Source organism: Solea senegalensis, linkage group LG4 (genome assembly GCF_019176455.1).
Source record: "Solea senegalensis isolate Sse05_10M linkage group LG4, IFAPA_SoseM_1, whole genome shotgun sequence".
In the NCBI taxonomy this organism is placed as follows: domain Eukaryota; kingdom Metazoa; phylum Chordata; class Actinopteri; order Pleuronectiformes; family Soleidae; genus Solea; species Solea senegalensis.
In genome coordinates this window covers 11,616,342-11,636,043 of record NC_058024.1, presented here as the reverse complement: position 1 = coordinate 11,636,043, position 19,702 = coordinate 11,616,342, and the positions used below count along the sequence as shown (strand labels likewise).

At 40.0% G+C, this 19,702-nt stretch overlaps 1 protein-coding gene across 2 annotated transcripts in view; it reads right to left on the bottom strand.

The window, feature by feature from the left end:
• shq1 (SHQ1, H/ACA ribonucleoprotein assembly factor) overlaps positions 1–19,702 on the bottom strand; it is a 39,511-nt gene that overhangs the window by 18,532 nt on the left and 1,277 nt on the right. For both annotated transcript variants that reach the window (XM_044024495.1, XM_044024496.1), the window contains exons 3-10: positions 18,341–18,405; positions 14,681–14,809; positions 14,383–14,555; positions 14,134–14,246; positions 13,942–14,039; positions 8,038–8,195; positions 7,487–7,540; positions 709–832 (exon numbers count right to left, since the gene is read on the bottom strand). In XM_044024495.1, the coding sequence (XP_043880430.1) occupies positions 709–832; positions 7,487–7,540; positions 8,038–8,195; positions 13,942–14,039; positions 14,134–14,246; positions 14,383–14,555; positions 14,681–14,809; positions 18,341–18,405 (914 nt within the window). The remainder of the gene's footprint in view (positions 1–708; positions 833–7,486; positions 7,541–8,037; positions 8,196–13,941; positions 14,040–14,133; positions 14,247–14,382; positions 14,556–14,680; positions 14,810–18,340; positions 18,406–19,702) is intronic.

The window sequence follows — 19,702 nt, the reverse complement described above, 5'->3', positions numbered from 1 at the left end:
CAGGCTGTCTCACAATTGACCTGCATCCCAGTGCTCACAGGCAAGCGGCAGACTCCGACTTCACACGCCAGCCTCGTTTACATAATGACAACACTGTTCAGACAAAACTGCAGGGTGGCCAAAATCAAATAACACTAATTAGTCATGATCATGTGTTCATGGTAGAGTGAAACAACTCCAGTTTGGTTCACATTTGATTTAATCCATGAATCCACAAAAGCGGCAACATTTCCCTGTTCTTTTCTCGCCTATTCTGCACCACAGCTACAAAATATTTATCTTACAGTTAGACAGCTTGTTCCAACAGGAAACCATAGGTTGCAGGAATCCCCAAAGATTCAATTGTGTTTCCTCTATGACTTTAGTATATGAAATCCTTTGTTTAGGTTCACAAAAGTAACTCAAACAGAGTAAACAAGGCAGCAACAGATCGACAGCATCCCAGTCCTGTGAGCTACTTTGCATGTCAGCCACACTTCTGTTTTAGTGGCGACGACAGGCAGTGGACCCCACATCACGAGTCACATAAAAATTTATACTGCATTATCATGAATAATATGACATGGCATGGTCCTATTAATGAACATGTGGCAGACACTGCAGGGTCACAACTGGTCTGCTGAGATGAAAGATCAAAGCAGTAATGTGAGTTTATTAGCCCCTGTGTGAGTGTGTGTGTGTGTGTGTGATGTTCATGCTCACACTCACCTGACTGCAAAATCTTAGTTGTGTCACAAACGGCTGCAGAGACCAGCGCAAAATGTCTGTAGAGTGGGTAACACGACACTCTACGTCCAAATGACACCAACACCTCTGGCATGGAGCAGTACGTCTGTAAAAGAGAGAATGTGACTGTCAGAAAATGATCCAGGCCGGGTTGTGTTTTGGTGTTTAAGTCCTGATAGAAAACAAGAGACAAAACTGGTCAACTAATTAGAATAGAAGGATGGGGATCAGACAGTGGTTTGCCATAAAAGTGCAACCAACTTCAAATAGTTAATGGATCATATGGCAATTCTACTTTTCAATAGAGTCTTTGACAAGTTACAGTTCTAGCAATAAGGTTTGAAAAACCCCTGTGATCAGGGTGGACACTGGGTCTGGGTATCACTACTGATTTGCTGAATCAATTCTGACCCTCACAAGGTCCAGAGGTGATTTGATTTCTAATTTGCAATCAATTAATTTGGAGATACCAAATTATTTTGGTAATGAAACAGAACTAATGACATCAGATTCAAAATTGACTAAAGTAGTTACACCTTGCACTTGTTTCAAATTAGATATGACCTTAATATCCAGCCTAGAATCGCACTAGGCAGTTTGAAGTAATCACCAAGTTATCCAGCAGAGAATACCCTGAGCACAGCTTGACCAGCATCCATGTCCTCTCTGATCATCAGAGGACAACAAGAGTGATGTTCTGTTGTTTTGTCGTGACAATGGAGTACGCAAATAAAACCTAACCTGACCTTCAGAGCCAACAATCACAACACAACAAATCATCTGAAAAGAGGTGTGTGGGAGTATTTGTGGTTCGACACCACAGTTAACAAAGTAATGAACAAATCAGAGGACTCAGCTGTAAGCTCAGCACTCGGTAATTACCCCAGCCTCAAGGTAACGTGAGACTACGACGGTCAAATGAGACATGAACACGATATTCTTGCAAGACTTGGGCAGAGGATACAGCAGCCAAAGCGTATATTAAAAGAGCGATGAAATGGTTTTCATGTTATATCTGACCTGTTTTCAATTTCTCCCCCCAAAATCTCTTGACAACAACAGCTTCCTCAATCATTTCGCCCCATTATAAAAAGTTACTTTAATAATTCAAAATCATTTGAACATACTGTTGAATAAGATTTTACACTTAAAGATAACAAAAACTAACCATTTTTATTATATTGGCCGCTTTCACTCAACTTCAAGATGGATCTGTCAGTATTTCAGTCCTTGTGGTCCCTCCTTTCTTTTTCTTAAGTTGAAGTCTGGCTCCCGTTGGAGTGCACTGCAGTTGTTGGTGCTCTAATTACTCCTAACAACTCCTCAATTATAGAGCTGGCAAAACAGGGGATTACATCTCTTAAACACCTTTGCAGTCCTGGCCAATTAATTGCTGCTTCCCTTTAATCACTGCCTTCACTCTCAGATTTTCTCTGCACTAATGGACACACAGCCCGCAGATGAAAACAAGACATTTTTATCCCGTGTGCCTGCTTTTCTTTGTGCCTTGTTAGGGATGTGTTGCGAGCTTGTGAGCGCGCGTGTGTGTGTGTGTGTCATCGGGGATCACATTCTCCCTTGGGCTTGTTTAGTAGGAGTGTAAATAAGGTCTGCTGCTGCTGGGTAGAGGGAAGGGGGGGACACACACAGTCACACCAGCGCAGTCAACTGAGGACAAGTCAACACAGAGCAGATGGAAAAGAGGGGGGGGGATGTTGGGTGGTAGGGGGAAGGAGAATGTTAGGCATAAGCAAGGCGAGGCAGACAGTGAGAGAATAAAGAGGAGACAGCATGGAGAGAAAATGGAGTGAGGAAGCAGAGCTGATATCAGCAGTGACACACAGACAGGCAGACAGTCAAAGACGGAGAGGAATCTATTGTGGAGCAGAAAGTGAAGGATAAGAGAGGAGGAAGAGGGGGAGGCAGGGAGAGAGGGAGAGAGCGAGGCAGCCTGTCAATAGGAGCCGACAGCTCTGCTGACTGACGGACGCGTACTAAAGGGCTGGCAGGCAGGTGGAGACTATTCTTTACTCCACTGTCACCACAGCGAGACAACTGCTACTTCTCAAAGTGTGGTCAAGGTCAAGGGACGCAAACTCTTCACGAGCTTGTTTATTATTAGAAACCAAGTGTGTCTTGGATGGCTCGAAGGCACCCGACACCTAGTGAGGATCACACACACACAAATGATTTCCTTTTACATAAATAAAAAGTGCATTCAATTACTTTGGGGTCATTTTTTAAGTATGAGTATTAATATTTTTAATGATGCAAGTGAAAGAGATCCACATTTTTGACGATTTACAGCATTAGTTTGGTGGGGTTTTATTATGACAAATCAAAATTGGAACTGAAACAGAAATATCTCGAAATGAATCAATATCGAAACTAATTGAGACCCCAGTACAACGATACCCAGCCATATTTAAAATAATCAAATAAAACGAAAAGTCAAGTCCATAACGTAACTTCATTTGCATTCATTTCAGTCCCAATCAAGACACACTGATAAGAGTCGCTTTACATTGCTAATATGGACTTTGGAATTTTAACATGATAAAAATGTGATTTCTCACAATTAATTATTGAACTTGTGCACTTTATTGCAATTACGAAAGAGTTTATCATTTGACAGGCCTATTTTTTTTTTCTCTATTTCAATTTAATTAATTTTTTGAAGAATAGATGGAAAACAAATATTGCCTCAGACAGAGAGAGAGACATTTGATTAATTAAAGATCATTCATCAAACTGCATCATCTGTCTCAGTAGATATGTTATTAAAACAGAAATAAAGGAGAGCAAAACCACTTTCTGTTAACCGTGAAGACAACATTGGGTCACACATCGAAGGTTGATCAACTCTTGGTACCTCACAGTTTGATTGAATTACAGTTCAGAGGGCCTATGATGTTTTTATGAAACAGTTATTGGTGTATTTGAAGTGTTCACTCAAAAAGTATTGTGTATTTTTGGTTCCCTTATTTGTTATTCATATGGGGCAACATATTTCTGAGAAAACCAGGAACACGAATGACGATCCTTGGAACAGCAGTGAATTAATTCAGTCTAGTTATAGTAGTGGTGCACCCACACACACATGGTTTTCACCCCTCAGTGAAAAACCATGTAAACACATTTTTTTTCTCCCAGTTTTGCTTAAAGCACTAATAGAACAACATTTGCAGGCTGAATTACCCGTGACTTTGCTGGAAAAATTTAAATAATAATTACTGCTCCGCTCGGTCTGTGTTCTTTTGTAAGTACTCTAATTAACATGTGTTTAATCCATGGCAAGAGCGTGAGCAAGTAAAAGGTAAATAGATGCAGACAGCTGGGAAGTTGTTTTTTTTTCTTTATTAAATTTAAATTGACTTTTCTGCTTGATTTGTAATAGTTCAAGAGAAGAGACAGAATTATGATGCATACAAGAATTAATCAACTACCTGTGGCTATTTTAGACACACTCAAACTCAAATGTCAAAAACTACACCTTCAAAAAGGTCCGATATAAAAACACGGGATTTACTACGACTCTAAATACAACTGTCCTCTTGGAATAGACCACTACTATTAATATTGATGTGTGTTCATGTTTACCATTATAGAATAAAATTGTAATCTTTTCAGGTTGATAACCAATTAACATAATTTAATTCATGTGTAGAAATATAGTGATAACAGAGTGTCAGAGTGACAAGACCTACTAACATGTCTGTGCTCATTTCCCATGTGAGATCACACATTCTGCTGCAAGAGTGAAGACACGCTAACAGCTTTTTTATTCTCATGCATATACGCACATGGAAGGGTCGAAGGAAAGTGAGTTTCACAAAAAAAAGAAACATGTCAGGAGAGAAGTAAAGAGCGACTGATTATGTATTCCATTTTATCTATGAAAAATGGAATTGCATGCAGCACAACTGGTGTGAATGGCAAAAGGGTGTGTAAATAACTGAGCCGCCATCAAGACGAGAAGAACAATACAGTATAAATACATTGCATTGAAAAGCTACACTTAATGTGAACAGTAGATAATGGCAGACGCACACAAAAATGTGTAGCGGCAGAGAGGCTCCACACACCACCTTTCATTTACTCTTTGAATTGGAAACACCTGTTATTGTTATTATACAGGTTACGTGCCAAGTCCAACAACTGACAAGTCCCTGTAGGTCACATTACACACTGCTCCTGTCTGAACAATGACCTGAGCTGTTTATATCAGAGTGGTCTCTAATGTGTCTTCAAATACCAATTCAACTGTCAACATATTTACACATCGTTAATGTGTATATATGTGAAACACGTTCGCACTCAGACATTCACTTGAGGAGCCTCTCTAATCTCTTTATAATCCGTCCAGGCCATAACACATCAGTCAACCTGGAGTTGCAGCTGAAAGTCAAGTTTAAGACTTACAAGAGGATGATAAAAAAAAACGACTTGAACTGCTTTCTATATATCAGCCATGTTGACCTTATTGGGGTATTAAAAAGCTTCACTGCAATGAGTTTTTAGTGTCGGGTAGGGTAGACTATAAAGACAAAGCATAGATCTATAAATATTCCCGTTTCTAAAGCACTTCTCTCTGACAGAATGCCTGTTAGGGTTATGCTAAAAAGAACATCATGAGGTACACCTCGCCAATGTGTTAATCGACTACGATGTAACTGAATCGATAAAGCAGCAAATGCAGTGATGGTAGTCTTGACACCATCTAAGGTACACTGTGAGATAAAGCCACTTAATGTGTTAACGTAATGCAGCACATATCTCAGTCAATGCCCTAAAGTTAGCTCTAAACTCATGATGCAATCATACATCATACATACATCATGAGGTTATAGGAAATACTCAGCCCTTATGTGTATAGATTTTTGGCAGCATCTGCCGGGACTGCACTGATGTGCTGGCATTTCCCAATATCATCTATAGAGGATGTATTCGATATTAACTTGTCTCTCCGAGTCCGAGTGAACCCGTGTGAGCAAGAGTGAGAAAGTATCCTGTCTCCTGCGTACTCAAGCCAGACGCCGCCACTCACCCTGAATGTTCTGAAAATTCTCCTGCTATTGTGAAGGCAGCAGAGCCAGACAATCTCTTGCTGCGCTCGTCCCATGTGAATGGCAATTTTTTCTGGATATTTTCCAAAGTCTAAAAATGACATATGGTGCAAGGAGAAGGGAAAAAGTCTGAAAAAGGCCAAACCATAAAAACGCAAGCAGTATAAACTGAGCTTTTTATGTTGCTGCTGGATTTTTGATGCCTTACAATGTACTTAAGATGCCTTACATTTTTTTGGGCAAATTACTACTTATCTATGTGCAAAGCACGAGTAATATGTCACATATTTAATAAGGATTCTCCTCGCACAGTTGCTGTTCATAATTAGGATGAGCAGAGCTACAGCGCTCTCTCTTCTCTCAGCATGATGGTGCAAAGACGTGTTAACATGTGCTCTACATTCACATTTGTCACATGATGAAAACCAGCCCAATCTGTTAATGAGCACCTGCCCTGAAAAGCAGCAGTACTGCAGTCTGTTATCCGCTTATGCTTTGAAAACAGATACAATATTTACAGAAGCCATGAATATAAACATACTGAATGAATGTTAAGGTGAAATTCAAGGCAAACTGAAGCAGATCCACACTGTTGGGAAAGTTTGCTGAAGTCTTGCAGGCCTTTTTTATATATATACACATATATATACATATATATACATATATATATATATATATATATATATATATATATATATATATATATATATATATATATATATATATATACATATATATATATATATATACATATATATATATATATACATATATGTATATAAATATATATATATATATATATATATATACAAAAGCAACACTGCTGAAAATACAGTGTTTGTTCTGTTGCGATTTATACTTTAGGTGTTCCAAAACATGGGAGCAGGAAATGGAAATTTGTGCAAACCCTTGACACCTGATTTATCACTGCCAACTGGCGGCTGGCAATGGATTCAATCGTGCCAAAATTTTACATGTGCGAAAAGAAGCTTTCGTATTGGACACACACACACACACACACGCACACAGAGCGAGTGAGAGTAACACAGGGAGAAACAGGGGAAAGAGGAACACACATTAAAAGATGCATCGTAAAATAACTTTACTGGAGCTCTCTGGCCACCATCACAACACAAGAGAAAACAATAAAGTAAACGATGAAACAGCTTTTCAAGAACAATTTCCTGCAGCTGCCTTTTATTGATTGTTCCTGAATTTAATGGCTCACAGCAGCCCCAGTCTAGTACAGTAAGTTTAAAGCAGTCAGCAATTAAGCAATTTACTACTTTATTACCGCCGATTCGGTGTCTGTCAGCCTGTTAGCAGGAGTAGACAAAAAACGACTTGAACTATTTTCTGAAAACTGATGAAAACTATTTTGCAACTGTGCACATTCGGAGGTGGTTTGTGGACATCTTTGAACACAATCCTGTCCCTAACACTCTACAGACCGCCTCCTTAGCTGACGTCCCCTGACCCGCTGCAGTTTTAGCTCCCATACTAATTGTTAAAACTCATTCAAGTCAGCCCTTTTTTCTCTCTCTACACACACACACACACAACAGTACAGTCAAGGGGTCAGAGGAAAAGCATTCGGCGCATTAAGTACCATGATAACGTACTGTATGTGTATTTAATTACCAGCCCGAGCACGTGACAGAAAATCTTTACGGCAGCAAATATGATTTCTTTACCTCCAGCCAGCAGAGAGTCCCGCTGAGTTTCCTGATTGTCCATGGTGACTCAACCTGCAGAGGAGGAAATCACTTGTCATTACAACAATAGCACTACGTGAAAAATACAGTACAGTCAATTCTGATTGACGAACTGAGAGCAGCTGCTCACTAAATCAGGCTACACGCTGAAATGAAGCAGGGGACTTGTGCAGGGCTCTTTCAAGATTAGAACATCCCAAATGCATTTGATAAAGACTATTGTTTTCATTGCTGGAATTGGATTCAGCGCTGTGCTTTAGCGCAGATTTATTTGTATTTGTATTCACACCTGCTACTAACAGTGTTTAAAAATTATATCAGCCCCGGTCACCTTTCCTTTCTGCACCTACCACGTGAGAGGAATGCCACAGAGAAGCTAGATCAGAGCTCACGGATCGGCCGGTAATCTCTTAAGGATCTGTATGAAATGGAAGGGGGGTCTAAAGGATTTGAGGATATAGGGCTTTGTCATCCTAAGTGCCGCTTATGAGGGGTTGCCTCTTCACACATACACTCACTCACTCACTCACATTGTGCTCTCCCTCTGTGGAGCGCGTTTCGTAGGAGTAAGCCAGCAGAATGTCAACGAGGCTGAGCCACGCTTGGTGACGGGACGTCTTGTCCAGCAGGTAAGAGCGGTTGGTGAACTTTCTCAGTTGCTCCTTCTCATCGTCAGTGAAAGATACGGCTGCATGAGAACAAGAAAGGTTCAGTTAGACATTTCAAGACAAATGCAAGTCTTAAGGCCCAGGTCTGCATCTGTGTGTCTACAGAGTTCTGTGTAGTCCATCATCCATTAATTGTAGCGATGGTCTGCGCGGATCCTATGTGGACGAATGCAGGCACACATGCAGTTTTAGTCTGCACAGACTGTACTCAACGACTCCACATCCTCCCTGCAGCACAACACTTTCCACTTCAGTTGGTTTGGTCAAAAGAAAAATGGTAACCATTAGAGCTCGCTTGAGATGATTTGAGGAAGTCCACTGGTCACCACACATACAACTCGGCATTTAAAGAATACAAAAACAAACTATTTTAAGTGAAATAAAGATGACTTATTCAATTCAGAGCAGTGGATGGAATCACAAATGAATGTACATTTTGTGATAACGATACAGTTTAATGGAAACTGGGCAATTTATGCACACTTTTCAGCCACAGGGTAGGAATATGAAGTTGGGATTTCCTGATAAAATAAACACGGACACCATCATGTATGAGGACAAATGGCGCAAGAGAAGCAATTACTTTAAAAACACAGCAGGAAACTATGAGCCCGAGTGGCGGAGTATATACATCAACAGCAGTGATCTGATGTGCAGTGCAGTTACATGTATGTGTGTGTGTGCGTTGTTGTAGAATAAAAGGAAAGGGAAGAGGAGACTTGGCCATTTCCTGTTGTTAAGATGTTTCCACTGACAGTTGGGGGCAAAGTGCATTGCTGAAGGGCACCTGACTGAGGCTGATAAGCAGCAGAGGCAAATTACGCCAAATACTCCCATGTGAAATTATCAACATTTTGTAATCCGATCCCATTTACACGCTTGACAAATCCGCGTGAAGAAAAAAATACACCGCTCTATTATATGATCATATCTCTTTCCTGCTCTTTGCAAATTTACTACCGTTGCCTTTTGAAAGAGACATCTGCCTTAATGGGGATCAGTGGCAAGCCTAATGGAGTGACACAAACAGACTTCCATCCCATTTAAGCCATCTGCATCATTCAGTACTGAAAGGTACATGGACTGTCTGCAAGGACAGGCTGTAACTCAGCAGTTTGTTGTATCTTTCTTTCATCCAGTGCTTATAGAGCGAGACTCCCTGCACTGAGCCCCTGATGAGCTAGACACACTGGTGCGTAATGGCTGGAGCAAGCACATAAATACACAAGCTCTCTCTCGCTCTCTCTCTCTCTCTCTCAAACACACACACACGCACGCACGCAGGACTTAACAATGATCTCTCCGGCTGCAGTGGGAACTTGGCTCTGCTGTGTTAGAGATTCCCATGGCATTACGTCAGCCTTGCTCCCTGCAGCTCCCTGCAGATGCTGCTTTGCAAGTGCAGCTGCAGTGCCAGAGCACAGCTGAGTGAACACACATACCAAGACAGACACACACACACAACAGATAGCGAACCCTGCATCCACGCATATATATATATATATATATATATATATATATATATATATATATATATATATATATATATATATATATATATATATACATATATATATATACATATATATACACATATTGCACATGCAATAGCATGCATTGAGAGAAGGGATGACAGCACAATAAAAAAAATAATTCATTGCACACTCAAAAGCAGCACAGACGCACACACAGCATACCCCAATAAAATATACATAAACAAGTGCAGTATAAATATTGTCAATAAAATCAATTAAAGTGCATTTAGACAAAACAGCCAGATGTTTCTGCCTCTAAATCAGTTAACAATACTTTAACAGTGTCCAATGAGACCACGAGAATCCACAGTTTCAAACATTAGGACATAAATGACTGGATCCACAAGCACTGAAATGATTCAAGATTTATATGCTAAGCACATACCAACACTGAGCAAATGTACTGTATTAATGGCTCATTATTCACACTAAAATGATCATAGAGATTTCTCTGGTTACAAGTGCCATCTGTGAAGAATAAAGTAGCATGACACACTTGCATATGAAATTCTGAACGGAAAACCTAAACAGAAAACAGAGCACTCACCCTTATGCAATTTGGACACAGCAGCCTCACAATGATGATATATCGTCTATTAACTCTGCAGCTAAAGCAGCGACGTGAGCTGAGGTGAGCTGAGGTGAGCTGAGGTAAGGTGAGCTGAGGTGAGGTGAGCTGAGGTGAACAGATTCAATAAACGTCATGTTCATTCATCTCCTCTGTGGAGCCAATCAATTCTAGTGCACATTAGCACACAATGCACGCAGACATCTCCTGTTTGGAAATTAATAACTGACCTAATTCCTACAGTAGGGAAAGGCAGTCTGGCTCGTCAATGCTCTCTACAGGTCCAGATGGCACAATGGCATGGAGTAAATATGCATCTTAAAAACACTGCTGAGGGTTGAAAACTGTCCCAGAGTTTCACAAAATGCATGAGGTCAACATTTGACCTTGGGATAAACAGATATGATTGATTTTGTGCATAGTGCATGCTGTGATAATGCCAAGTGTATCCCCAAATCTGGGATATTTCTTGATACAGTCTGCTAAAAAAAGTATAACCACTGGTAGTGAAGTAGTTACCTATTGAACATCGACAGAAGACTATCTCGAGTCTGGGGTCGGATTTCTAAACCCAGCCACAACAAAGTGGAGAAGATAAAGAGAGTGAGCTGTCAAGACCATTTAGCCTGAACCAGTGTGTGAATACAGGCCTCCAGTGGGCAGCTGTGGCCTGTCAGTGTACTGGACCTGACACTGGAGAGCACAAAGGGGCCACTTTCTACTTCATTAGCACTTGTGACCACATCCATCTGTCAGGTGACATATATATCAGACTTAGCAGAAGTGAAGGAGGAGGAGGAGGCTGGGGGGAGCCTAAAGGACCCATGTGGCGAAGTTGTACTTCTCCATTATAAATATATGACAAACAGTTAAAATCACAACCATGCCTTCAAGATTTGATGGCAAGCCACTTAAATACCCTGGCTGACACCATTCTTCACACTCAGCTGTGGCTTAATGCTATTCCACCTGTCAATCAAGCCATTAAGTTTAATTTGGCCCATTTATCTATGCCTGGGCTCCCGACTGAGGCACTCAGTCTTAGAATGCAGAATGAGAAGAAGGAACAGGCAGGGATACTGCAAAGCGTAATGTTCTGTGGAGGCTAGAGTCAGAGTGCGGCTAATGGCCTTCGTGTTGCTGACTGATGGCTGCTCGTCAGCAGTCGAGGTCCGGGTGCAGGTGGAAAATCAACCAGTCTCGCTCCCTCCTGTGACAAAGCTATCTGTTTAATCTAAATCCTCTCTCGAGCGTACGGCACCCATGCACTACACATAAGCTATGGCTGTGAGCCATGTGCACGCCTTAACAGTGGAAGTGCTGGAATTAACAGGCTGTGAGAGGAGCTGCATGGCACAATTAAATAGTCTCTTACAGCGCTGAGGCCTCACGAGCTATCGCTCTCATACAAGAGGCTCCAATGGCGAAATGAAGCTGGGAGGCTCGAGCCAACGAGGAGTAACAGTCTGAGTAAATGAGCCACAGATTGGATGTAAGCAAGGAATGGCTGCAAAAAGAAAAATAATATTTCACAGGGATAACCTTACGGTAAATAAAAGGAGATAATAGTCTAAATTGAGTCGTCACATCCTAACTTAGTGGTTGTGGCTGTTTAAATTGGCACCATAGAGGTGTAGTGATTAGCAGTAGGTCCAAGTTCAATCTCTCTTAATGGCGAGTGTCTTTGCTGGCTTAGACGCCCTGAGGCTGTTTGGCAGGCAGAGCAGCTTTAGCCCACGGGCTGAGCTCTGACCTTCCTCTGACACGAGGCAGTTAAAAGTGTGTCCTGTGGGGATTCATATTGTCAGAGAACAATGTCAGACACTCTGGCAGACATCAAACCCAGCGGACAGATTCCCATTGGGATCTATGCATAAATATTCCTTTTTTTTTCAATTCATATTGCTTGTGAAGGTTTTGTATCATGTACACAGGGAGTAACATAATGGTCAACAAGAGTATTTTAATTTGGTCAAAGAATTAATAATGCATAATTTACCTCTTGGTTTTTGCAAATTCATGCCACCCTCTGGTGGCCTTCAGTCACTACTTTGCTGGTTGCTTTAAATTGCTTGGAAAATCTATTCATCCACATCAATAAACCTGTGATGTGTGAAAATATGTGATAATGTTTTTAATCACTGAATGAAAAAAAAAAAAGTGACTTTAAAGCCGAATTCCCATGAGTTCAACGCATTTTGACTGAGCTCCATAGACTTTAATGCTGAAGTGGGGGAGGACTCACTGTATGGGTGAGGTACTTTTACTTTATTGCAGTATTTTTATTTAATGCTTTTACATAGAAATACTGCTTCCTAAGAACAAAATGTTGTATTTATTACAACACCATATTTATTTAGAAATCACAATGCACTATTTGTGGTTTCCATCCATTTTATACTGTGATATGAGTCACTTAAGAGTGATGATCCTACTAAATTACTTAACACATTTGAAAAAGCAATCAAAAGATAATAAATGATAAATAAATATTTCACTACATTCTCCAAGAAAACTGAATAAGAATTTGTGTTGTTGAATTAATTGTATTATTCAAAAGGTGCAGTCGGCCGAACTAAGTAATTTAAGTAATAGCAAGTGTTTGCAGCAGCAACGGTAGACCGTTTATAAAGTAATGCAACGGTAATAAAGAGTAACAACATGACCTTTTTTAAGATCAAACTCCAACCTTAACTCAACGGAACTTAATTTAACACAGGGTTTTGCATTTTGTAATTGTACTTTTATTGTAAAGTACCTGAAGAGTTCAAACATAATGGCAATCTCAGATATTTTGTCCACTGTGCTTTGTTGATTTTATACAAGTCATGCAATGGAAACATTCAATAAGGGGAAATTAAATAAGTACTCTTTTTAAATATGCAATACTTGAGCACACCTAGTCTTTGCAGTTGAGCACACATAAGACAAAATCAAAAGTGATTGTGACAGTTAAAGTAAGGAAGCCGTCATCTTTTCAAGCTGTTCAGTTGTAGTAGTTCTTACTTAATAAGAAGCAGTTTAAGCAGCAGCAACATTAAACTGTTGCGTCAGTAGTAAACATAGCTCATTGGTATCAGTGTTTACTGTTGCGTTCAAACAGTACTTGTTAACTCCAAGTATACTGGATATCCAGAGTACAATGTGGACTATAAATTGTAATTACGAGATAACAAGGTCGCAAGTTTCTGACAGGTCAGGAAATGTAACTCTCTGCTCATGACATTAGTCCTCTACTCCACTGTATATCTTTATGGTTTACATATAGTTTGTTATAGGGTAACACGGTTGGTGTTGTGGTTAGCACTCTTGCCTTTGAAGCAAGAAGACCCGGGTTTACAATCCAGTCAGAACAAGGGCCTTTCTGGGTTTTCCTCCCACAGTCCAAAAACCTGCAATATGGGAATTAGGTAAATTGGACACTCTAAATTGACTGTAGGTGTGAGTGTGAGAGTGAATGGCTGTTTGTCTCTATACACAACACCCATTGCGACCCTCATGTGGAGGATAAAGCGGTAGAAGATGGATGGACTGATATTTGTTATATGGTGTTTTATGAGGCAGAATGTTGCATATTGTATCTTTAAGAAGAAGCTCCAGGGATTGAGTATAGTAACACCATTCAGGTGATGTATCGGAAAGAATTACAGCAGGTGAACTCACCAGCTTCTCCTTCCTGCTCTAGTGAAGGCGTCAACTTTGCCCACCACGGTCTGAACTTCAGCAATCTCTGTATTTCATCATCCTCAAACAGATCAGCACTGCAAAGACACATGGATATACAACTCAAAACAAAACAGCTCCATACAGTACATTCAGCAGAGTCAGAGTTTTTTTTTCCATTGATGAACTCACAGGTAGTGGTCTGGTGAAAAAGCAGATGCTTCTGCTTCCAGCCTCGCCTGCCGCCTCTCTGCTGCTGTTGTTCCCTCTGGGTTCATGATATCAATCACATCGCTGAGTTCCTCCTGTCAGGACAGTCACAGCATGACATAAACATCACTTTCTGTTCACAAACAGAGCTTAATCCCAGTGTAATCCCACTCATAAAGAATGCGAGTGTTTCGGGAAACTAGGAAAAAAATCGAAATCCGTGGACATTACCTGTAATCTGGCAAAGACTCCAGACCTCTGGTTGCCAAAACCATATTTCTGCAAGGCTCTCAGCTCCTCCTCAGTGTTCTCCTTGTACACCTCCTGCTCAACCTGCCAGTCAATTTCTTCTTCATCATCATCGCCGTCGTCCTCCTCTTCGCCACCCACACTTCCGCTGCATCCTTTTACATGTGAAGAGGGTGTTGTTAGTCATATTGTCCGGTTTGGGCTAACAGAACCTAACATCCTACATCCTCTAAATGAAACAGCACTAAACAGGCTAATCATGTCTACACAAATTACTTACCAGAGCTTAAATCTTCGACGAGTGGTTTTGCTGAACGGGATCCCTTGGGGGCAAGCAGACTCGTCAGCATCTGAAGTCCTTCAAAGTGTTCCCCAGCTGTCTCTTTAGGGACCCGAAGAGTGAAAAGACCTACGGGAAAGACGGAACATGAAGGTAGGGCTGGGCGATTCTGCGATCCAACGTAAATTTAAGATAATTTAAGGCATGTTCCCCCTGCATAGTTCCAGGAACTATGGTTCCAGGAATCAGCCATTGTTATAATTATGATAACAGATTTATTATTTGTTGTTTTTGCTGTTTCTCATTCTATGAAAATATTAAAGGTGTAAAATCAGAAGAACTACTTTAATGAGAAAACAGCCTTTTTTTAAAAAACATCACATTAAGCTCTGGGTGAATTGAGATGCAACTATATTTAGCTTGACAACTTGTTCTATTAATAATAACAGAAGACGCATTACATACAAGTTTCAACCCAGTAATTTCTGAGTTTCATTTTCAATATTTAAAAAAAAAAGTCACACATTTCTTTTCAAAGAAACCACTGAGGCCACATTCACACAGCAGGCTCCAGTGGCTCTAATCAGATTGTGGCTCTGATTGTGACTAATTTCTGATAACCCATTACACATTAAATTTAAAAGTAAGCCTCTCTTTATTTCAAGCAACAGCAGATAAATCGGACCACCTGCACATGCAGTACAGCAGAAATTAGTTCCTTGACGAACTGCGATAAAAACTGAACAGATGAATAAAAATGATTTGCCTACACCACAGAGATAATCTGATGGCCGCCTAAAGACCTCATAAAATTTCAATGCACCCAAGCGTTAAAGCTTACAAGTGCTTTATGACAGAAGCCGACTAAGTGCTCGAGTTGCAAGATTCGCAGAATGGAGAGCCTGCAAGACGGATCTTAATGATTGCTCATTATAAGCCTAAACAAGGACACTCATTAGCAGCACTTTATTAGCAGATGTTCAAGGCTTATTTAGACACAGCGTGTTAACTGGGGCCACGCTGACAGACGGGCAAAGAGGTGTCAGAGTCCATAAGGCGAGCGTCTCCATAAAGACAACTTCATTACCACTGATTAAAGTGAAGACAAATCAAAGTGACAGAGACTAATGTAAAGACAATAGTGAACATCGTGCCAAAAGCCATTATCATGTTTCATTTGCTCGTTATATATTTAACCAAATTCCACTCTGAGCTGCCCGTCATTGTCACTGTGAAGAGAGACGGAACATGCAGCCCGCAGGCTGTAATGGTGATGACACTACAGATGGTTCCAGTGGCTCCTTAAAAGGGATGAAATAACATGATTGGTAGGTTCATTTACTCTGGCTGATTGACTGAAGTACATATTAAAGACTCCCTGGGGATCAATCACTGCCGGCTATTACAGCAAAGCTTCGGGTTCTTGCAGTGGTTTCTGACTGGTCACGAGGTTACATTATGCTTTCAATTGAAAATGGGCATTTTCCGATAAAATAAATATCTGAATCCAGAACAGTGGTTCACCTCAGTGTGACAAATAATCTACAACCATACAAACACACCTTAAAACAGTGTAAAGCAACTTACCAGAGTATCTTAATTGGGATAGATTTTTCAAATCTGTAGAAATGCAATAACACTGAGGTAACACCGTCTACTGCAGCAGTGTTTTAATGCTACAACATTTGCACTTTTGCAGGAGCTTTATTAGGGCTGGGCAGATGAATGAACCACCCTGCAGCGTTTTCACATGCAAACAGTCTAAAATGATACAGGCAGAGTGATTCTGTGACACAGAGAAGGAGAATTATTTATACTTCCCACAGCAGCTCACAGCAGCTGAAGCTTCATTTATTTATTTATTTATTTACTTCTTGACTAAGCAGTTGATCCACAATCTTATTCTTGAAGTCACATTATATTCCTGTTCTTTTTTTGTTGTTGTTGCATACACTATACAATGATCATCAGCTGTTTTAGCAGCTGTGAAACAAGACAAGACAATACATATGATTCGTGCAATTAAAAAAATATATACATATACATATAAAATATTTGGAGGGTTTGTGTGAACATGTCACATCAGATTCTGCAGACTGCTTCTAACTTCAGAAAAAAGAGTGTACATGACACTCGTTAACATAATGAATGCCACCTGTTGGTATTTGAATGTGCATGTGCAAGGAGATTAAATTAGCATAACGACCACCTCAATGATACGAAATGAGGCTATTATTCCTGCCCGATATGCCAGAAAGTGGTCATTCATGAAAATGGCATCAGTGAAAGGCAAACGTAAACCGTCGAATTTGCCGCATTTGGGGAATGAAGAAAGAAGAAAAGTGTTATTTTTGGCAGTGGGAGCAGAGGAATAAAAAGTGTCTAACCTTAAGACAGGTAACACAGAGCAGCATTAATAGAGCTGCTTTAGACTGAGAATTTTTAGTCTCTGCTAGTGCTGCTGTGTCACCTGTGAGTCACACTGTCGCTGTTATAAAAAGGCAAAAAAACATCTTGCCACAGCAAAGTGATCGATGCCTGCACCAACAGGATGTGAAGGACAAATGTCTGTCACAGACACAGATGAAAAAATGTTGCACTGTCAGTCATTTCCAGTGCCTACACTGCAGTACAAGTGTGCTTATGACACTCTTTGTACGAGTGCTCTTGTCCTGTCTGTCGTGAGCCACAGAGCTAAAGCAGAAGCTCAATCACAAAAAGAAAATAGTTAATTTTAGATAAATGAACTGAAAATACTGCGGTTCGTATGGCAACAGTTAGAAAATCACCAGTATTCAGCCATCTCCAGGCACACCAGGCTGATGGTGGCTTCAAAGTAATGGCATATGCAATCCATTATTCCATTAAAACGGGACCACATGAGAGGTTTGGACCAACTTTAATCTTTGTTCATACCTGAGAGAACATTCTGAATGGTTCATGCATGAAGCACATTGTCTGTTTGGAATGATGTCTGTGTTATTTAAATAAACCTTAACACTATGAATCATTGCGGGGGTTCGTGCCTGTTAAAATTCAGTCAACATTACACAGTCAGCTACAGTGAGAGTTAAAAGTGGGTAGTTTTAGTGTTACTGTCACTGAGTAGCTGAAACAAAAAATCTGTGTTGGGCACAAACATATTGGTAATTTGTAACCAGCATATTATACTGTATATATCTAAATTAAGAGACGTGTTTTCTTGTCTTAACACAAATTTAAGTGTCACTGATAAAAATCACTCAACGAGATAGTTGAATAAGCTGGATATAATAAACTGGATATTGCAAGTGTTTCAAAACAGTTTAGTAATAACACATTTAGATAACTTAAAAGATGCAAAAAGACTGTATGTACTGTACAGTAAATTGTTAAAAAAACAACTTTAATTCATTCACAGCTTTTGTTTGGGGAAAGGAACAAATAATTAATGTGTCTGGGACAATTTAAAAAGTAATTACCAGAAAAAAGGTTTAATCTCAGCACATTGACACTAAATAAACAACAAATCAATGCAGGGAAACAGCTATTTATCTGATCTGTTACCAAATTATTATGTTGACTGAGACAGGGGCCAAAAGAAACTCTTCACATTCCTCTCCAACACATCCACTGCCGCCGTATCCAACTGTAATCATGAATAATAATCATGTGACCTACCTTTATCAATGTCAAATTTAGCCTTTTCTCTTCCATCTTCCACTATTCTTCCTGGAAGATTTAATCTGAAAAGAATACATATTTTATTATTATATTCGCATCAATAATTGCAATGAAAAAACATCCCATTCGCTTCTCACCTTTTATGTTTAGATTAAGATTAAGGTAAGAAACCTAATAATTATACATTCAAGTCTGACATGAATGGTGCTACTACTGTAAAATGCCAATTCCTTACACACGAACTGACCAAACTAGACACTCAGTGGTCCCCAGGTTTTGAGTTTGAGACCCCTGATGTACAGAGCCGGATTAACGCAAAGGCAAACTAGGCACGTGCCTAGGGCCCGATTGGCAGGGGGCCCAGACAGAAGGACAATCAAAACCTAAAAATGACTTGGTCCGCGTTTCAAGACGATTTGAGCTCCTCGTCCTGATGACGCGACGTTGTCAGGGCGTTCTGAGGACAGTCTGCTCTGATCGACAGCCGCGCTGGGGGCAGGCGAGCGGGAGAAGCCGCAGCGAGTGCACATGTCCATCTCTAAAGTTGGTCGCGGCCCACCACCGGCGGAGGAAATTTCATGTCAAACTTATGTGTGACACTGCACTATAGAAATGACTGAAACGTGACTAAAACTAATAAGCGTATTAGTCCAAATGACTAAAACTAAGACTAAATCTAGAATGGCTTCCAAAAACAACACTGCACAGTAGACCATCCAGAGAAACATTCAGACCAGTGGAGAAAACTGCTGAGTGTTGAACACCAGAAAATGGAAGAGAGGTGATGCTTGTCCATGAAAATAAACCTCTTTACCATTACAGCACAGTTTCTCTTACTGCAAATTTTATTGGTCTTTGTATATTTGACGACTTATTAAACTATTCAATTTAATCAACACATTTAATTAAGATTTTCTGCAAAATGCAATCGCTTACAACATTTATCTTATTTGCTCTGTTTACATAGCAATGCTGACACCTACTGGTGATTTACTGGTACTACTGCCTTAACGATGACACTCGCAATGGATAAGATAAGGATAATTATTGTAATAGCATTTAATAGAGCCTTGTAGTAACGTATAAATACGGTAATAAAAATCAAAGAACCTACTCTTAACCAAATACTATGCTATATAAAATGTGAATTCACTTTTATTAGTAACTTTGGTAAGTTTCAGATTTCAATTCATAAATAACATTGATGGAGGGGGCCACAATAAATACAGTCTGCCTAGTATAGTCCATTTATTTAATCCGGCTCTGCTGATGTAGAGCATTTGTCCATTTTGTTACCATTTTATTTGTATGTATGCTTTTTGTACCATCGTTGGGATTGTACCATTTTTTGGTTAAAAT